Source organism: Ceratosolen solmsi, unplaced genomic scaffold (genome assembly GCF_000503995.2).
Source record: "Ceratosolen solmsi marchali unplaced genomic scaffold, CerSol_1.0 scaffold30, whole genome shotgun sequence".
NCBI classification, from domain to species: domain Eukaryota; kingdom Metazoa; phylum Arthropoda; class Insecta; order Hymenoptera; family Agaonidae; genus Ceratosolen; species Ceratosolen solmsi.
In genome coordinates, this window is record NW_011948421.1 from 7,985,675 (window position 1) to 8,006,114 (window position 20,440).

The 20,440-nt window shown below is 21.7% G+C and overlaps 1 protein-coding gene across 1 annotated transcript; it reads right to left on the reverse strand.

The window, feature by feature from the left end:
* Positions 1-2,683: 2,683 nt before the first annotated feature.
* LOC105361535 (WD repeat, SAM and U-box domain-containing protein 1) lies at positions 2,684-18,956 on the reverse strand. Its single transcript, XM_011498753.1, has 17 exons — positions 18,822-18,956; positions 17,784-17,955; positions 17,266-17,411; positions 16,535-16,761; positions 11,370-11,608; positions 10,678-10,768; positions 10,504-10,620; positions 9,847-9,976; positions 9,294-9,480; positions 8,775-8,920; positions 6,944-7,161; positions 5,774-6,027; positions 4,661-4,751; positions 4,324-4,418; positions 3,783-3,944; positions 3,343-3,487; positions 2,684-2,869 (listed from the first exon to the last, which is right to left on the reverse strand). The coding sequence occupies exons 1-17, from the start codon at positions 18,932-18,934 to the stop codon at positions 2,706-2,708; spliced, it is 2,697 nt and encodes an 898-aa protein (XP_011497055.1). The 5' UTR covers positions 18,935-18,956; the 3' UTR covers positions 2,684-2,705.
* Positions 18,957-20,440: the final 1,484 nt, after the last annotated feature.

Sequence of the window (20,440 nt, forward strand, 5' to 3'; positions counted from 1 at the left end):
CTTTATTTTCTTCTTATTTTAATAACATGAAAATTTTTATGCATATAATATAAATTGAAATTATATATTTATAAGAATATAAATAAGATATTATATAAATAAAATAAGATATTTACCGTCCTATTCAAGTTATTATTAAACTTATACTCTTTTTTATATTAAGAGATTTTTAAATGATTTAAATTTCTTAATCCTGTGATAATAAGATTTAATAAAAATTTAGAAATATTAATTTTTCCTTTATAATAAGCTTATCTAACTTGAAAATTCAAGAATGAAAATTATGTATATGTAATTTATTTGTAATTCTTGTAAATACATACTTACTAGATATATTGACTTACATTTATATAAATTAAATTTGTAGTTAAATATTTCTTTTAATTTAATATTTATTATAAATCATTATATAATACAATATAAAACGATTAAAATTTTTTTATAAATCGTTCTTTTTCTATTATTGCGTAAAATTTTAGCATTAATGAATTCTTATTTTATATTGATATACACGCAAATATCATATTTTATATATTATTATTAATACTTTATATAACTTGATATAATTAGACTTTTTTAATTATATACAAGACATATTGTATTTAAAATAATCTTTATTCCAAATTTAAAAAATGCTATATTATATATCCTATATATAAAATAAAATGAAATATTTTACATTATATACTTTAAAATTAAAGCTTCATTACAAAATTAAAAATATATGTATTATAAATATAAATAAAGTAATAAATCATGAAATTATAAAATTAATTATAAATATATAACAAATAAATTTTTAAACATCATCTAAAAAAATGTATAATATACTTAAATTTAGAAAATTAAAGTAGTTATTTTTTTTATATTATATTTACAACATGGAACAAATGCTTATTTGATATATATATTTATACATATAAAAAATTTAAGTAATTATTAAAATGTAAGTACCCTTTAATAATTCTTAAAATTATAAAAAACATTACATACATTATATAATATTGAAAGATGATTGTTTTTAATATTTTATAAAAAAAATTATTCAAAACTTTTTATTTATATCTGAAAAGATAAATATATTTTTTATAATTATTCTTGTTTTAGACACTTTGTTATAACATTGTGTAAAGCAATAATTATTTTTCATCTATTTTCTCCAAAGAATAGATTTAATGAAATTTCAAGATGGTTAAGTTTTTTAATTTATTGAAGATTAATACAAATAATATATTTGTAATGGGAAACTAGTTTTACATTAATATTTTATTTACAAAATAACAAAGTTCAAATTTTATGTTTATATTATATTTAATTAATATTTTGAATGTGTATGTTTCTCAAAATTCATTGTTATTAATAAAATATTTTTAAAGTTATAAACCAACTTTTTACTTTGTCTAGTATTTATTTATATTCTACATTTTTATTTAATTACTATTAAAATTATCTTCTAAAATATATCCATAATCAGTTTGTGATTATTAAAATGATTGGATACTTAAGTATCGAAACATTTTCTATATAAAATTAATACTTGTTATAATAATTATAATGTAATTATAAAACTCAATTTCATAGGCACAATTTTGATGAAAAAATTAGTTTAACAAAGTATTTATTCACTATTGTGTCGACATAATAATTGTTAGTATGAATACTAAGTTTCTTAAAAAAAATAAGAAAGATTTTGAATAAATATTAAAATTATTCTATAATTTTATAATTTCTATAATAAAAAAATTCTATTTTTAAAGGTAAAATATTAATATATAGAAAAATATATAGTGTACAAATTATTTTACTAAGTTTAATATTTATTTGATTTCATACGCTTTTTTAAAAATTTTTTAAAAATTATAAAGTAAAATCTGTTAATAAAAAATGTTTGAATGTATACTTTGAACGTATTGAAAAATAATCATTACATGTAGATTATAGTTTTCATTTAAGAAGAACAATCATTTATTAATTTATAATGAAATTTGACATTTTAAATAAAAATTAAAAAATGATGCAGAAGGCACGTATTTTCATTCTTATATTAATTATTTTTAAGAATTAATAAAAATAATGTTACACTTAAAGATAATTTATCAATAATTAAAAACATTGATACCTATTACTTTACAATATTATTTAATTTTTTAATTAAACTGTTTTAAATTATTCGTTTATTTATACTATTAAATTAATTTTGTTCCAAGTGTACTAGATAATGAGTTTGTTTATAAAATAATAAGATATTTAAATAACTAAAAGATCTTTGAATTTAATAGAAGAAACAGTATACTATTCACAATTGAGTTAAGTTGAAAAAATATTAATGAGAAAAATTGTCAAATGGTCAAAGTAGACCTATGTGGCAGATTATGTTGCACATTTTATAATAAAAATGTGATATTCTAAAATAATTGCAAAATAACCAAATGAGGTTGTATTAAATTTCTACTTTGATAGTGTCTAGTAAAATATTTATAGTCTAACAAATTATTATTAAACATATTAGTCAATTAGAACCAATAGCTGTTGAGAAATGTTACTAAATAATAAAAATAAATAATTATATACTTATATATAATATCTAATTTTAATATATATATTGAATCAATTTCAATACTAATTACACTTTGAAGTGCATTGATGTTAGTTCTTAATTGAATAAATCTTTTTTCTCCGTGACTTTAATTGATATAGTATTTTTATTATGCTCTTTTACCATCACCATATAAGAACATAAAAATTTCATTTCGAAGAGTTACATTTGGTTTCAGGTTCATTGTTTTCAGTGATTCATTTGTCATCGGGCTGGTAAATTTGCTGCAAAGAAACCATTCATTTATTGCTGCTCTTTCGTAAGTGAAACCATCTATAAGGAACAGGCTTCATTTTAGTAGCTTATAAATTGAATTTTATATTATTAATAGATGTTTCTTATGAAGTCTACGTTAACTATTTGAGAAAACTTAATATTTAATTCAATAGTATTTAAAACGTAATCAATAATTAACAGAAATTTTATTCGTTTTTGTCTACTTAGAATATCTACTTGTGAATATTAAGTATATTACATTATGAAATATATATATAGAAATATTTTTTGTAAGTTTTAAAATTAATATATAAATAATCGATAAAGAATCTGTAAAATAATCTAATTTTGTTAAATTTTTACAATACTTGTTTATTTCAAAATATAATTAAAAATATAAATTATAAATATAATAAAAAGAATGTTAATATTAATTAATTACAATTAATTAAATTAATTTTGTTTATTCTTATTAATCAAGGTGAATATTTTAATGAAATACTATAATTAAATTGAAAAATATTCTTAACCTGAACATTGAACGGGTTCTCTCATTACTTCACGAGTAATGGGACATAAGAAATCATCTGGAATATCTACATTATCAGTGATGCACATTGCATTGGAATCTTCACATTTCAACCAATATAACTGCTTACGAAACATTTCAAGTTTCTGAAGTAAAGATAAAAGTTGTGATAAGATTTTAAAGCTATCTATAATGTAGTATTCAAAAATATTATACCAAGTAACTATTTAATTATAATACTGATTTATATCTAGAACAATAAGTCAACCAGATTAAGCTTTAATTAAAAAAATTAATTTTTATAAGAATCTTTAAATAAATTAAAATTATATATATATATGAATTATTAAAAATATTTTCTAATAAACTATATTAGTGCATCAAATACCATTATTTTTATGTTAAAATAAACAATTTCGTTAAATTTTAATATAAAAATACCTCTATAGAATAATTAAATCGAAGTTTACTTATTACAATTCCTTCTGGCATATGTAATAGTATCCTTCCATTTAAAGAAAGAATTTTTACATTTTTTACCAAATTGGATAAGTTCACTTCATGCAGCCATTTAATAATATCATCCACTGTCCAATCAATCACCTAAAAAGTATTATGAAAAATGTACATGTAAAACATTAAAATAAATTTTGATTTATTTGTTAATTTTTATTTTATTTTAAATTGTTAATGCAAATTTTAATGGGATTAAAATAATTAATATATTATCTAATAATAATGCTTTATTTACAAAATAATTTTCTTCTTTAGATTTTATAATTTGGTTATAATTTTAAAATAAGATATAAATACAATTATTTTGTTTCAATTCTGAATTCATTTATAATAATTACCATATAAAATATTATTAATAATATTAAATTTGAATAATTAAAAAAGTAACTTTTAATACTATTTATTTACATTTTATTTATTTATTAATTCAATTAATTAACGTATTTTATCTATTAATTAATCATACTTTTTTTCTAATATTTCGTAGGTGCTTAATTAAAATATTTTGAGAAATTAATTGTTTAGGTAATTTCCAAATAAAAACGGACTTATCCAATGTACCTGTAATAATATAATATTTATAAATTGACTGTTGTAAAACAAAAAATTACAATTGATTTAACATGTACTTATTGAACAAAATATTTAAGAAATTATAAAAATTTGTTTTATTCATAAATGGCGATGGAATATTTTTCTAAAGATTAAATTTTTATTTAATATAAAATTTCAATAAACATTAATTTATTATTACGAAGCTTACTTAAACATATTAAATAGCTTAAATAATAAAATATGTATACCTGTTAAAAAAAGAGATGTATCTTCAGAAAAAGCACAGGTGGTAACGAAGGTGTTATGATTTTCAAGTACATACAAACAGATTCCAGTACGCTTAATACAATTAAATAAAATAACGCAATTAAAAGATTTATTATATAAATTATATTATGTAATGTAAAAAGAAATATCTAGTCCTCATAATAATTTTGTGTGCTTTATCCTTTAATACAATTCTTCAATATTTATATTTCAAATTATTAAAAAAAAAATATATTACAACACATTATAAAAGTCACTTGTCAGCCATTATATGTTTTGATTATTTTTTACATTTATTTATTTACGTTATATATAATATATGAATATATACAATTATTTCATTTTTATAATTATTTATTAAAATTAATTATTATAAATGTGTAAAAGATATTTAGGCAAATTATTTGTTTTACTCTATGTAGATTTAAAATTTTGAAATTCATATATAAACTTATTCAAAAGATGGTATGCATAAATAGTATAATTTAATTTGCAATAATTTTAGATAAAAAAGTACCTTATTTGAAAGCTCATTGCTGATAATTAAAAATATTTATTTTATATTAAGAAAAATAAATATTGAATATGAAAAAATTACACTTTTGATATAAAATTAAATAGATTTTGATTTAAAAAATAGTTATTTATTACAAATAAGCCAGATAAAAAACTTATTAAATTCATTATATTTTAATTGATTATATATATTGTTGACTTTATTTAATTTAATATTATATTGATTTTTTTAACAAAAAAAGACAATGTTTAATTGATTATAACATCGAAATGTTGATTATATATCGAAATTTTTTTTTTAAATAATCAATTATACACAAAATTATTTAAATGCATTTTTAGACCACAAAATATTAGTAAAAAAAAATTATTTCTTTATGGAAAATTAATAATTAAAATTAATTTGTACAGATTCAATCTGGTTATCTAGTATGCATAGATGATAAAATCTTCTGAAATTATTATAAATATTCTTAATTATTATTAAGCAGTAGTAAAAAAGGTAATAGTAGAAACATAAACATAAAGCAGACACTAATAGAAATACAAGGATGATAGATATTTTCTGATTATCTTACAACGCCCCAAATGCGTGCTGTTCGGTCGGTCGCAACACTCCCCAAAATTTCCCCATGGATCGGTGAAAATTTGACGCATGTGACATTACCTCCATGTCCAACAAACTGTCGCTTTTCGGTGTATAATATTCTGAGACTTTTACTACCGAGTCTCTTCATCAAATCGACATCTTCTATGATTACTATGATGCTCCAAAATTTTATAAGCGAATCGTTGCCACACGTTACCATCATATAAGATTCATTGGCCAAACCTATAAATAATAATTTTTTAAAACTTTAAAAATTTACTATAGTTGATACAAAACATTACTTAAATTATAGTCTTCATAATTAATGATTTATTTTATTTTCACTTATAAATTAATAAATATTATTGTAAAAATGAAAAATTAAAGCACTGCTACTCAATTTTATGAATTCACATTGAAGGATATAAAATCCATTAATGAATGCAGCTGGAATATTTAAAAATTATATTACTACAAATTTATGGAACTATAAGTTGAAGTTATAACTATTTTTCAGATTAATATTTTAAATTCAATTATTTTATTAGAATATATTATATTTATTAATATACTATTATATATTTTCTAATAAATACAAGACACAAGAATTTATTGTACAATAATTTAATGAATTTCTTCAATTTATCTGACTTAATTATTATTTTTCATAGTTATGTAATTAATGAATGAAACATAAAATACATACATTTCATTGTATTATATTAATAATTACTTTTTTTTAATATTGTTCAAATTAGTAGCTTTAAATATAATATATTAATAGCAATGTATTAAAATAAAAAATTTTTTAAATAATTTTATAGTTATATTTTATTGATCACACATAACAATTTAGATTAATTTTTAATTAAAAGGAGACAGAAATTAATTTATTAAAATATATAACTTAAATGCAATATACTTTTTTATATATTTGTATTGAAATGATTAATTTTTTTTTATACAACACTTTTTTGGATAACATTAAAGTTAAAATTTCTTAAATTGATAAATTTGTTTGATTTTTAAGTAAAATATACTCAAGCATCGAAACTTAATTCATCTTATAAATAAACCTTACTACTTATATGAGTATAAAATAATATATGATATAAGGGTAAATCAATCACTAGAATCTGTATATGATGATAAGCAGTACCTGTTATAATAAAAGGTTTAATAATGGGACTAAAATCACATCCTTGTACACCAAGATCATGCCCCTTATTACAGACGAGGAGCGCATTGACAGAAGCACTCAGTGCATATCCTGTATCAAATAAACGCCAAGTACCACCACTACAAGCTGCCACGAGATAGCGCGAGTCAGGAGTGAAAGCAAGTGTTGTTATTGCATCTATATGACCTTCAAAAATTCTGTAAAAATTACAGCATAAGATTAAATGCTAAGCTATGATAACTTGATTAAAATAACGTTAATGTTATAGAATACTGTAGAATACATGAGTATTATTACTGAATTATTAATTTATAATAAAGTCGAAATCGTTCGTTTTTTGATATTACAATTCACGTTTAAATCGTTCCTAAATAAATTATAAAAATTATTAAATTGTATTTATTCTAAATATTGGATATATTTAATTATTTTAATACTACATCATAATCATTTATAAAACTAGGGTAGGCATAGGCGAAAACTATGCCACTGCAAAACCTGAATTTATATATACCATGGTTCTACACTAGCACGTGATTCATAATCCACTTCCTTATAATGTTCAAATAAGAAAAGTTACCCGCCCCAGACCACTTGTTGAAATTAATAAGTGTGAATTAATTCTCAATGAATCTCTCGCGATGAGACAATCTAGCACTTTCACAGCTTTGTCTGAATCAAGCACCTATTATTGCTACACATGCAATGATATATTATGTTTACATTTATCGTGATCCTGGCATTTATTAACATCTAGAAAAAATTAAATTATCAAGTAATTTATAGTATATAAATTAGATGTACTTGAAAAATTATCTTCTTAAGTATGAATATAGTCCATTATATGGTATACTAATGTGTAACTATAAATAGGCACGGATAAAATGTAAATTTTATCACCAAAAAATAAAGAAGTCAATCGTTAAATTATACTAAAATCCAATTTTACTAGTTCTATATATTTATCTAGTTTAATATAAATTAATCATAATATTATTAACTAATTTAATTATTTTCATTGTCATAAATTATGATTATTTTGATATTTTCATATTTTATATAATACATAGTTATTGTTTATGAAAATTGTTATATAATTAATTAAATCTATAATTTCTTATAATTTTAAGGATTATCTAAATTTTAAAATTAAATAATATAGTATATAATCGATATATGGTAATTATATAAATATCTTGTATTATAGATATTATATTTTAATAATAGCTTATACTTATTTTTATTCAAGGAAATTGTAGTATTAAAATTTAGACTTACATTAATACATTCAAAATCAATAAGTTAAGATTATCTACTGCAATGATAATATCTTGTTTATATTTTAACATGACAAGAATTTCCTTCAATTTTTCAATTATCTTAATTTTAATTACATCTTGTATATATTTAAAAATGAATAATAATTAATTGGAATAAAATAATCTTTCTTTCTAGAAAATAGTTTATATCCTATCTTTCTTTTTTTGCTAAAAAAACTTCTGCTTTTAATCATATTCGTCAGATCCATTATATTAAAATATATTTTGATCATATATATTGATTCATTTTTTAAATATATTCAATATATATTTTAATTAATTATTATTATATAGTTATATAATATATTTGTACTTAAAAAAATAAAATTATTAGAAATAATTATTATTATAAATTAACAAAAGGGTTTAAAATAATGTGCAAAAATATATTTTCTATGTATTTATTCATTTAATCTGATTTATATTAATGTGACTGTGAAATATTAAAAAACCATAAAATATTTATAAATTATTTATATTTTATTTCGAACCTCAATTCTTCCATAGTGTCTAAATCCCATAGTATTATTTTTTCATCATCTCCAGCAGTTGCTATTTTTGTTCCATCTGGTGACCATCGACACACACGAACTGCTAAACTAGAATTTACGAATGATGCTCTTGCTTGATTGCCAGTCTAAAATTTATTTAAAAATTTCTTTAATAAATAATAGTCTAAATATATATTATTATTCTAAGTATGGTACAATGGTATGTATGTTTAAAGCTTATTCAATTAATTAAATAAATATAGGACATTGTTGCTTTAAAATTCATAACCTTATTTTATTTATGAAATTTAGAATTATAAATTAACTTCTTAATAAATTCCATTTCAATTTAGATTTACATAGTTATTTATATTTGAAAGTTTGATGTTTATATTAACACAAACAGACAAACACACGCGCGCGCGCGCACACACACACATTTGTGAAATACAATCAATATTACAATCAATAATCAAAATATTGCAAAATAAAAATATTTTATAAAATCAAATCAACTACCTCTACATCCCAAATAATAGTAGTACCATCCATTGAGCAAGAAGCAAGTTTTGTACCGCATGGACTGTACTCGACGTAATTAACACTATACTTATGTCCGGCAAGTGGATTATAATTCATTTCTTGAAAAATTGATGTTTCATCGTTTTCATCATATTTGACATTCCAAATTCTCACAAATTTATCTCTGTCGATATTTTTCTTTTGTATTATAGAATGTTAATCATATAAATAAAATTTCATAAAAATCGCGTTAATTTCCATAAGGTATTTCAAATTATATAATCAATTTTAAATATAATAATGCCTTTTACTTCTCACTTTCATTGCCTACTTTAAAAAATTCTAGTTCATTTTTTTGTACTACTGTATTAAAAAAATTTTAATTAATTTTAATTCAAAATTATAATTAAATATTCATTTTAGAAATCATATCACTCTATCGTTCTAAAATTAATATACTATAATTGTATTCAAATATTTAAAATACATTTACAAATTTGAATATTTATAATCGAAAAATTTACCAATTCAAAGAAAATATGACACACACCTTGAGCCAGAAGCAATCAAACAGTTGCCAAAAATCGCTACTGAATTAATAGCCCCTTTGTGATCATTCAATCGTTGCACAAGTATAACTTCATTATTATTCGTTTCTGCATGCTTTACTACATCAGTTTCTTGAATCAACGTCTAAATGTAGAATATAGTTATACGCGTGGACACACACATACACTCACATAATGTTGATATGCATTCAATTTTATTATATAATATAATACAATACATATAATATATAGAATAAATATTTATTTAAAATATATTTTTAATATTTGTAGAATTGTAATATTATTGTTTAACACAATTTTGTATACATATACTATGATGTATGTATATTTACTTAATTGGACTTGATAATTTGGTTACCATATATTTACTTAATTTTTTATTAATATAATTTAATATTATTTATTTATTATTATTTTATATGCTTATTTTCTTATATTACCTTACATTACATATTTTAAATATTATTATTATGTCTACAATTTTTTCAAATAATGTTATTGTATAATAGATCAAATTTACTTAATTTTTATATTTATTAGATATACTTATATTTTAATAAATATGTATGTATTTATTTTTGATTTATAAAACAATAAATATTTAAATTATATACTAAATATTAAATTTATATAATCACTCACTTTTTTATCCTTACTCTTATTTTGTAACATTACTGAATTATGACAAATAAGTTCAGAGTTCAAGTTCAAATTTCCAATTAAATCCCAAATAATTACGCGTTTATCATTAGACCCTAAAATATTTAATAAATTAATAATGTTCAGCACAATGCTATTTCCATATTTATTACCTGTAGCTAATAAATTTCCATTTTTTGAAAAAGCACAGCAAGCTACGTATCGACAATGTCCAGTAAGAACCGTAACTACTCGTCCAGTATTCTAACATTCCAAAAAATAGAAATATTACATTTCAATTTTATTTATACTTTCTTAACATATGCCTTTATTTTGTTGTTATTATAAAAGTTTATGGTACTTGAATGGATATTGCTGCACCTCTACGATAATTCCTAATTTACTATAATACTAATAATTAATAATCTTTTATAACAATTAAAAAATAATTATATAAAAGATGTATATTTAGACTAACACTGAATAATTTTTTACTTATATTTCTGCGTTTACGTATTTAAATTTTTTTCACGTTTTCTTTGAAAATAAATATTTAAGGTATTAATTATGAATTTTACAAATAATACTTAATATGGATAAATAGATAATATCTTACAAATTAAATTATAACAGTAAAGGAGACAAATATACTAATATGATGCCATAGCGTTCGTTTTATGCTCTCCAAATTTTTGATAAGTGTAAACAGGCATTGTACAGAATATAATAATTCTATATGCTTCTGAGGGCACATAATATAGTTTATACCGAATTAAGTCTATATATTGACCATTGAATTTTGTAGTATTTTGCGTTCCAAAACAATAAAAACATTTTATTCTTATTAATAATATTGATATCTTACCGTTTCCCAAATAATGATAGATTTGTCAAGACCAGTGCTAGCAGTATACAATCCATTAGAGCTAAATCGAACACAAGTTAAGGCACAACTGTGTTTATCCATAATCCTGCAGAGCTCGATCGTTGCAGACACGGAATAGCATTCACATTTTGTCTTTGTCACTTTTACTGCCCATAACTTCACATGATTGTCGTTTCCACAAGTAACAAGATGATATAATTTGATAAATGGCTCGTTATCTTAAAAGCCAAATATGTATATATGTTAAAAAATCATTAAATATATACTACAATGAAACATTCCCAACATATTAAAAAATTACTTATAAGCATGTATTATTCTACAAATAGAATATACTTATTATTTTCATGATATAAATAAACATATGATTGAGTTTCATAATGCAAAGATTAGAAAATGTAATATATATTTGAACTTGTAATTTTTATTAATAAATATTTTGTTCTAAAAATTTATTTGTAATCTGAAATTACATATTTAAAAAATGCATATAAAAAACGAAATGTTAATACCTTGTCATTAAAAAAAACTGCATCATTAATTACCATTATTATAATTAAAAAATTTAAATAATTGCAAAATTCATTAAATAATAAAATATTGATATTTATTTTTAATAAATATAATAACGTTAATAAACTCATTTGATATAAACTATGTATAAATTAAACTAAACTTATCAACTATTATTTAAAAATTGTGATTGGCAAGTAGTTGATGCATTTACATAATCAAGAGTATAGAATAATATAATTTAAAAATATTTTAAAAAGATGGATAATTTAAGACATACTATCTTTTATGTTGAATAAAAAGGGATGACTACGTTACAGTTTTGCTTTTCTGTTAAATATTATAGTAAAAAATTTTCATACCGACATAAATCATTTTTAAGACATACGAATGAACATATTGATATTTTCAATAATAAAGATAACATTAAATGAATTTCGATTTTGCGATTAGAGATCTCATATCTCATATCTACGATACGAGAGATAGAACTAGTGTAGTAATAATAAGTACAAACTACCTATATTTATTAAATTATATTTCTGATTTTATACATTAAATTAATTTGAAAATGTTTTCATTTACTATCAAATGAAATAGATGCTTCGTTTTGGAATGAGTTATAAGTATTAATTTTAATATAAAAATTATGTATAATTATTAGAATTATATAATAATATTTAAATTTTAAATATTTAGAATGAACGTAAGTATTATCATGTTTACATTTTCAATTTAATATTAAACAATAATTACACATTATTATATATGTTTAATAATATTCATATTACTAAGTATAATCACAAACTATCCTTGAATATTTCAAATATATACCGTAATTATGGTATATATACACCGTCGATCAATAATCCATTCATATATATACAAATTGGATAAGGAATGGTCTGTGTGTATTAAAAATATATACGCGTATATGTATATGCGTGAAACAAAGAATATCGAATAAATAAACACAATATGTGTAATTGATGATAAATATGTATTAATTATGGAAGAAGAGTAAGTCTGCAGATATCTGCGCGAAAATGTGTAAATCTTAAGTGCGTTTAATTTACAACAGTAAGCACGATATATAATTAAAAAATTTGATGTGAATAAACAGGCGAGTGCTCCAAATGCGAACTTAGGATCAAAAGCCTAAATAAGTTCAATCTTTTGAGGCATGTACACCTCAGATTTAATTATTTTTAATAATACACTCTAGATAAAATTTATTAAAATATAGTTAATCGTTTATAAAAATATTAATCACATTGATATTTTAATAAAAACATATACATTAGTGTTCGGGATTGAAGCCAGTTCCAAGACCGCCGATTGTTAGCATCGCCGGCCTTTTAGGTCTCAGATTTCTGTAAACATCTTGGACGAGAATTTTTGTATACTTATCATGTTTTGGTTTCAAATGGCTCGCAATGTTTATATGGTCTTCGGGTAATAACATTGCCCGGAATTCTCTAACGTTATTATACCTTATTTATTCTTTCGTCGAATTCTCGAAACTTCTAGATTTTTCTTTCTGCGCCTCATATAATATTCCAGTGCAGCAACGACGATTCTTTGTTGCCAGCTAAGTGAGCCGCCGCGTGTATATATAAGGCAAGCACGTGGCGTTCCTCGCTCTCTTGCTGAAGTTCCCTCATACTGAACTGCGCTTGCTGCAAACATCTTGCCGTGACCTGACTGCAGTGAACCACCACAGTGAACCGATCTAACCCTCTACCAGTAGAAGCTATGACACGGGTCTCAGTCTGCCCTTAGCAGGACCGCTATGGAACAGTAGGTATTTTCAGCAGAGCCGCTACGGAACGATCAAGCCTTCGGTTTCATGCGCGTATTCAAAAGGCTTATAGGCTCATTGTAATTCTACCTCGCGTCCACTGAACTGTAATTACCACTCAGTGTTTTAGTATATTATGTGACGACTACACGTGGCCGCATGTTCGGCAATAAATGTAAGAATACACGTGCATTATTGAAAAGAATCAGCAAGATCAGGTAATGATTTTAGTGTGAAGCCAATTGGAATCCTAATAAAAAAGGGGCACACCAGCCACGCAGTAAATCAACATACCTCGTCGGTAGTATACAGGGTACATTTCTTTATATTATTTTAAATAAGCTAGTCGCACACGAGCAAATCAAGTTTCATAAAATTTCTCTTCAAACAGTCGATAAGTGATAGAGTACGCTCTCTCGAACTAATACTTCGACATTGTGCAGTCCCTCAAGCAGTCAACACAAGTGACGCAACAATTACATTGTCAAATCCAAACAACAATTTATAGAATAATCGACAATAAATACATTTCATCAAGTCCTTTAGAGCTCGAAGGCTTGTCATTTATGACTCTTGCGTGTGACTAGTTTTCAACTGCTCCCAACGTAACTAATGACATAATTGATTACGTAGCAATTTCCATCAAGACTTTTTATACTCTATCAAGTATGATCATTCTTTCTATCAAGCATACTTGATTCTAACACCATCTTCTCATGCTCATTCATGAGCATGATCGACTACACATGATGATCCTTACAACATCAGCATAAAACTGACATTCAAGATCCATTGTAATCTCCATAGCCTTAGCGACATCACCTTGAAGAAGCAACCTCGCCACAGCAATAGAATATTTTCCCTTCTCTCACCTGAAGCAATCAAACTGCAATATTATAATAATTGACAAAAAGAATAAACGATATCTTAAAACAATAATAATACACTATACTTAATGTCAGCCCTTTCACCTGTTATTTCTTCATCAGTTATCATGACTTGAGACTAATCCACTGAACTATTGAATTGGCAGTTCGAGCCATAAAACAAACCCTTAATAATCGAACAATTACATGAATAAAACTATTATCTATATTAAACGGTGAAATTTTCATATTATTTTAATGATATATATAATTAAAAATAAGAAAAAGATTTTAAATACGCTATTATTCATAAATAAAATATATTTTAAAAATGTTATTCAAATAATAACCATCGTTGCTGGTACTCACTAAAGAATACGCAATTTAATTAAAAAAATTATAAGTATTCCAAATTAATGTGGTTATCATCCAATTTTAATATTTATTCTATATATTCCATTAAGACATGATTGTCAAATAATTTTTTTAATTAAAAAAGTCATTTAAATAAACTAAATCTATTCAAAAACAAGAATTTTCATTTTATATCTCGAATAAATGAATAAAATATACATTTTGGCAATAAAAATTGCCAATAAATCTAATAAGTTGTTTTGTTGTTGTTATGTAAAAGTATTATTTAAATATACATATTATAAATATTTTTCGGTTGCAGTAATAGACACGCATTTGTTATCTATATTGTGATTGAAACTAAAAAAAAAAAACTAGTACTAGGGAAAGGAAACCATTTACCCATTTACCTATTGAATCAGTTTTTAACAAATTTGTTTAAATGTATGTTAATATATGACGTACCAATATATAAATATTTATAATTAAATGTAAATAAATATAATATAGTATAAATAAAATTAAGAAAAATATTAACAAAAATAAAATAAAACAATATATGCATAAATAATAAACTAAATAATATATTTATAAATAAATTAAGTCATTATTCTCAGTTTTATGGAAAAATTAAGATAATTGGTTACAAGTTTACAGAAGCAAAATGAAATAAAATTTAAAACGTTGACGAATGAAATAGCTTACAAGTGTATCGAAATTATATAAAAACAAAATATATTGTAAGTGTATATATATCAGTATATGCTGCTACAGAACATTAAAAATAAAAATATAATAAAAATAAATGGTATGATTTATTTTAAGAAAAATTATTTCTAATCTGCGTAAATTCGACACATAAACAACGCAAAATATACAGTAGATTTAATACAAATAAATGATATATTTTTATTTTTAACTACATATGTTATTTTAAGTCAACATAACATCTTTATAAAGAAAAAATTTATTGTATATAAATACATATAATTGTATATATATACATATAATTCATTAAAAACACATTATAATAACGGATGGTAAAAAATACACAAAACGATAAAAATGTACCATAGTTAAATATAATAAGAATTTGAGAATGTAAGTTAAATGCATAATGACTAAATGAACGATCTTAAAATGAGAAATTATAGGAATATGTCACAACTCAACAATTCACAATGAAACAAACTAATGTATAGATGTATTCTAACGAAATTTTTATAAAATGGTGACTTTAAATTATAAAAAAAAACTGTGAACTATATGTATTATGATATTCTTGATTTAAGATGATTTAGAAAATCAGAACATACATATATTGGTCAATTTTTCGTACTCTTACAGTAGTTTAAAGCAATGTACTTAATTTCTTTTAGTAAATTGTATAAATGTATATGTATTTGATATATGTAAGTATAAGTTTGATTTTATATCATCTATTAGAAAACATATTTTCATTATATAACTATGTGTGTAACAAATTATTAAATTTATTAGTAAAAAATCTAATGGGCAATTTTTGAATATTTACGTATTATAAGAAAAATAAGAAACACTGTGTTTCTTACTATTCAAATAAATACTGCCTTAGAAACTATTAAACATACTGGTTACTTCTTGAATGGAAGAAAAATCACAGCAAACAACACCGAGATCATGAGCATCATCAACTTGTGCAAATATATTTATATCTTGATGATGCGATGGACAAATATTAAGTATTTCATTACAGTAGAATAATTGAAGAACACCAAGTGTACAAGAGGTTAGAAGCCAGCTAGAGTCAGGAGTGAAACTTAAGCTTTGTATTGCTCCTTCATGTTTTTGAAATCTTCTATATGATATCAAAAGAAAATAGTATCATTTATTAATTCACAATTTGATTTATTCGATATACCTTATAGTTTCAAAAATTCAGTTTAATTGTTTAATTATTGTAACAATGTCTATATTTTTTAAGTATTTATTTTAACAAACTTTTTATATACTCTTCTGCAAATATTTATATAAAGATTGATATAATTATTTTGTTTTTATTACTTTGAAATCAGGGTAAAAAATTTATAAACTATAAGCTGCTCATGAAGCTGTTATAGTTTATAAATCACTACTAATTATAAATCTGGATTAATATTGAATATATCAAACATTGTTGAAAATTATAATAATCGTGTATATGCAGAAGTGATTTTATAATTGCAATTTTTAGTAATGATCATTCATGAAAATAAAATAAAAATTATTCTAAACTTATTATAAATTCATTTAAATACTATAAACAATAGAATAGTATCTTAAGCCTTATAAAAAACAAAAATTAAATCAGATTTATATATACCTTATTAAGATTCGTCTGATTAAATCCCACAAACATACTTGTCCATTATCCCCTGCAGTAACTAAAAGTGATGAATCTGGTGAAAATCTACAAACTCTAACGGCTTCACCACCTGTTTGTACCATTGTATGGATTTTTGAACCTGACTGCAAAGTAATATATATTACATATTATAAAATATATAAAAATACTAAAAATGTATTCAAAATAGTTTGAAATTTATAATTTAAAAAAATTTAAATTATTAAAATTATATTAATAGTATTTTGTTTTATATATAATAATTTTAACATTTTTAACCTTAGGCTAAATAAATTATATTAATTAAAAATAATACATTTCCACTTACAAAATATATGAAATAATATGTATTACTTAGTAAGTTGTTTATGTTTTGCAAAATATACAATATTTTTATACATAAGACAAATTTTATATTTAAAATATATTTTATTTCTGTAAAATACAAGAATGACCAAATGTATAAATTTTAGAACTTTTCTTTATAATATACTAACTCTTAAATTCCATAATTGTGTGGTTCCGTCAATGCTTGTTGATGCAAGCATCGTTGATTGCGGACTTACTTTAACTGATGTAATACCATACTTATGTCCTAAAAGCGGTGAAAATGAAGCTTCTATAAATCCTTTTCCTACTTCCCATTCCCAAACTCGTACTCTTTTGTCACTACAATTATTCAATAATTCTTTCACTATTAACTGATTTATATATTAAATTGATATATTTTATATATCACAGAATCAAAAATTCAATATTTCTATTTTAATAATATATATTTGGTGATTCTAGTAACTTAATCATAAGTAGATTAAAATTAATGTGAAAGAATAAAGCAAAATTACACTTTGTATTCAGATTTTTTGGATAAATTAAAATAAACAAATTGCATTATCTTTAAATTTTACTTAATTAAATTTATAAAGTGTTTTTAATTAAAAAATAAAACATCTCTGAAGCATTTAAAATAACGTTTGATGTTTTGTAATATATTTTAAAATACATATTATATCTGTACATATTTTCAATATAGTTATATATTACCATTTAATGTTCATAATTAAATTAAAATGAACTACAATTGTAATTTTTATTGTTTTTAAGTAAAAGTTTCTATAAATTATTATTTTTCATTTTGAAAGTTTTTTTAAATAGAAAATTAGGTTAAGCTGCAATTGTATTCATACATTGAATTAAAAAAGTAATTAATATACTATGTTAGTTATTAGTAAGCTTTAATAGTGATCATACAATTTATTACAAAAGATTATTTTAAATATCCTTATTAATAAATCTAAAATGATCTTTATAAGCAAATTTAATAAGACACTTTTAATACATATTATATTATTATTGATATAATTCATAATACAATACAAATTTTCAATAACGTTATTTTTATAATATTATTTATAATGCTCATTAGTAATAACATGCATTGTTCCATATTTTAATGGTTTTTATTTGTAATTTAAATTGAAATTTTATTTCTAAAATTATAAATAAAAAATTTAATTGAAAATATTGATACTTACCCAGATCCAGTTACTAAAACATCATCTCCCACAAAATCTACTGCATTAACATCACTGTTATAATTAATAAGAGTCTGCAGAATTTGCACATTTCTCCCAAACTTACTCATCATTAACGAATATGTAACGTGATTTTGCCTTTAAAAAGACAATATTTAATTATTTTCTGTAACTTATACTGATTTAAATAATTAACATATTGTCAAACGAAGTGTGAAAATTTAGTCTTTTATAGATATTTAAAATTTTAATAAAAAGAATATTTTAATAAAAAATAAACGATTGAAGTAATGTACTTTAATTTGACTTACAGTTCAAAATTGAATTAAAATTGATAATTATTTTTCATATAATTAGAGAATTGTAATATACATATTTATATATGTAATATAAAGAAAATACTTGTATTATCCTTATACAATTTATTTAACACACTATAAATTATTTTCGCCATATATATAATGATTAATTATAAATCTCTTGAAGCTCTTTATCTAGTTTCGATTTCAAAATACTGACAAACTTCTTCTTCACATCTGTTGAAATGACATGAATACTTTATTACTATTTTTAAGTTATTTTAAATATATCTTTTGAGATGAAAATAACTAATAAATCAATATATATATATATAAGTATTTCTAATAAACTACTTTAATTCCAAAATGCCCTTAGAAATATCGTGTTCACTGACCAGATGAAAAGAAAAACTTGCAAAAAATTATCGACGAAATTTTTAATTTACAAAGTTTTTGTTAAAAATCAAAACTGTATAATTAGTATTTGCTTTTATCGTTAAATGACTTATATTGGAATTTAGCCTTTTTATAGCATAAGTGACATAAGAAATTATTAATAAAAATTATAATTGTTCCAGAAATAAATGTATAAGCAAACTATTTACAAAACATACTTTTTGTATGAAATTACTACAAATATTACAATAAAATTAAAAAAAAAATTATGTTTCTAGAAAAAACATCGTAAAACGATAATCCAAATTACGGGGCCGAATATCTTTAATTATTGAATCATAAAGTTGGCGAAAATTAAAAAATTTAATAATCGTTTATATAAGAGAAGTAAGAGGCATGGAGAGAAAACTAATCTTATTTTCTCTTCTTAAGAATTATTTTTTTCTTCTTCTAAAAGTAAGATACTGTTCCTATTAATTACAACTACTAAATATTTAACTTAAAATTTTCATAAATATTTCAAAATACTACCTTTGTAAAGTTCTTATTAGATATAATATATAAGTAAATTATGTAAATATTAGAAAAACATAATACAGAATAGAGGATAGTAGATCAGTATTTCATATTGGAATGTGTGTAACTGCAACAATAAATTATTAGTAAAAGTTATTAATACTTATATAAATTATTAGTTGTTTTATGTTTCCTAGAAAATTGTAATATTATTAATTTAAAATATGAAATAATATATAATAGATAAGGATCAGAAATAATATTTATTAAATGCACATTTTGGTTACTTTAAACATAATTGTAGAAATCCTTATAGATTATTACTATCATTTTTTAATTTTTCTAACATATTCTAATTACTCATGAATCTAAAATTTCCAGAAAATTCAATTAAGTAGTGAATACAAA

Coding starts and splice junctions, on each gene's coding strand:
- LOC105361535 (XM_011498753.1), bottom strand. CDS start 18,934: ATGATGAGTAAGTTTGGGAGAAATGTGCAAATTCTGCAGACTCTTATT. Junction 10,769..11,369: donor CTATCATTATTTGGGAAACG/GTAAGATATCAA, acceptor TTGGAATGTTAG/AATACTGGACGAGTAGTTAC. Junction 9,481..9,846: donor TTGATTGCTTCTGGCTCAAG/GTGTGTGTCATA, acceptor AAATATCGACAG/AGATAAATTTGTGAGAATTT.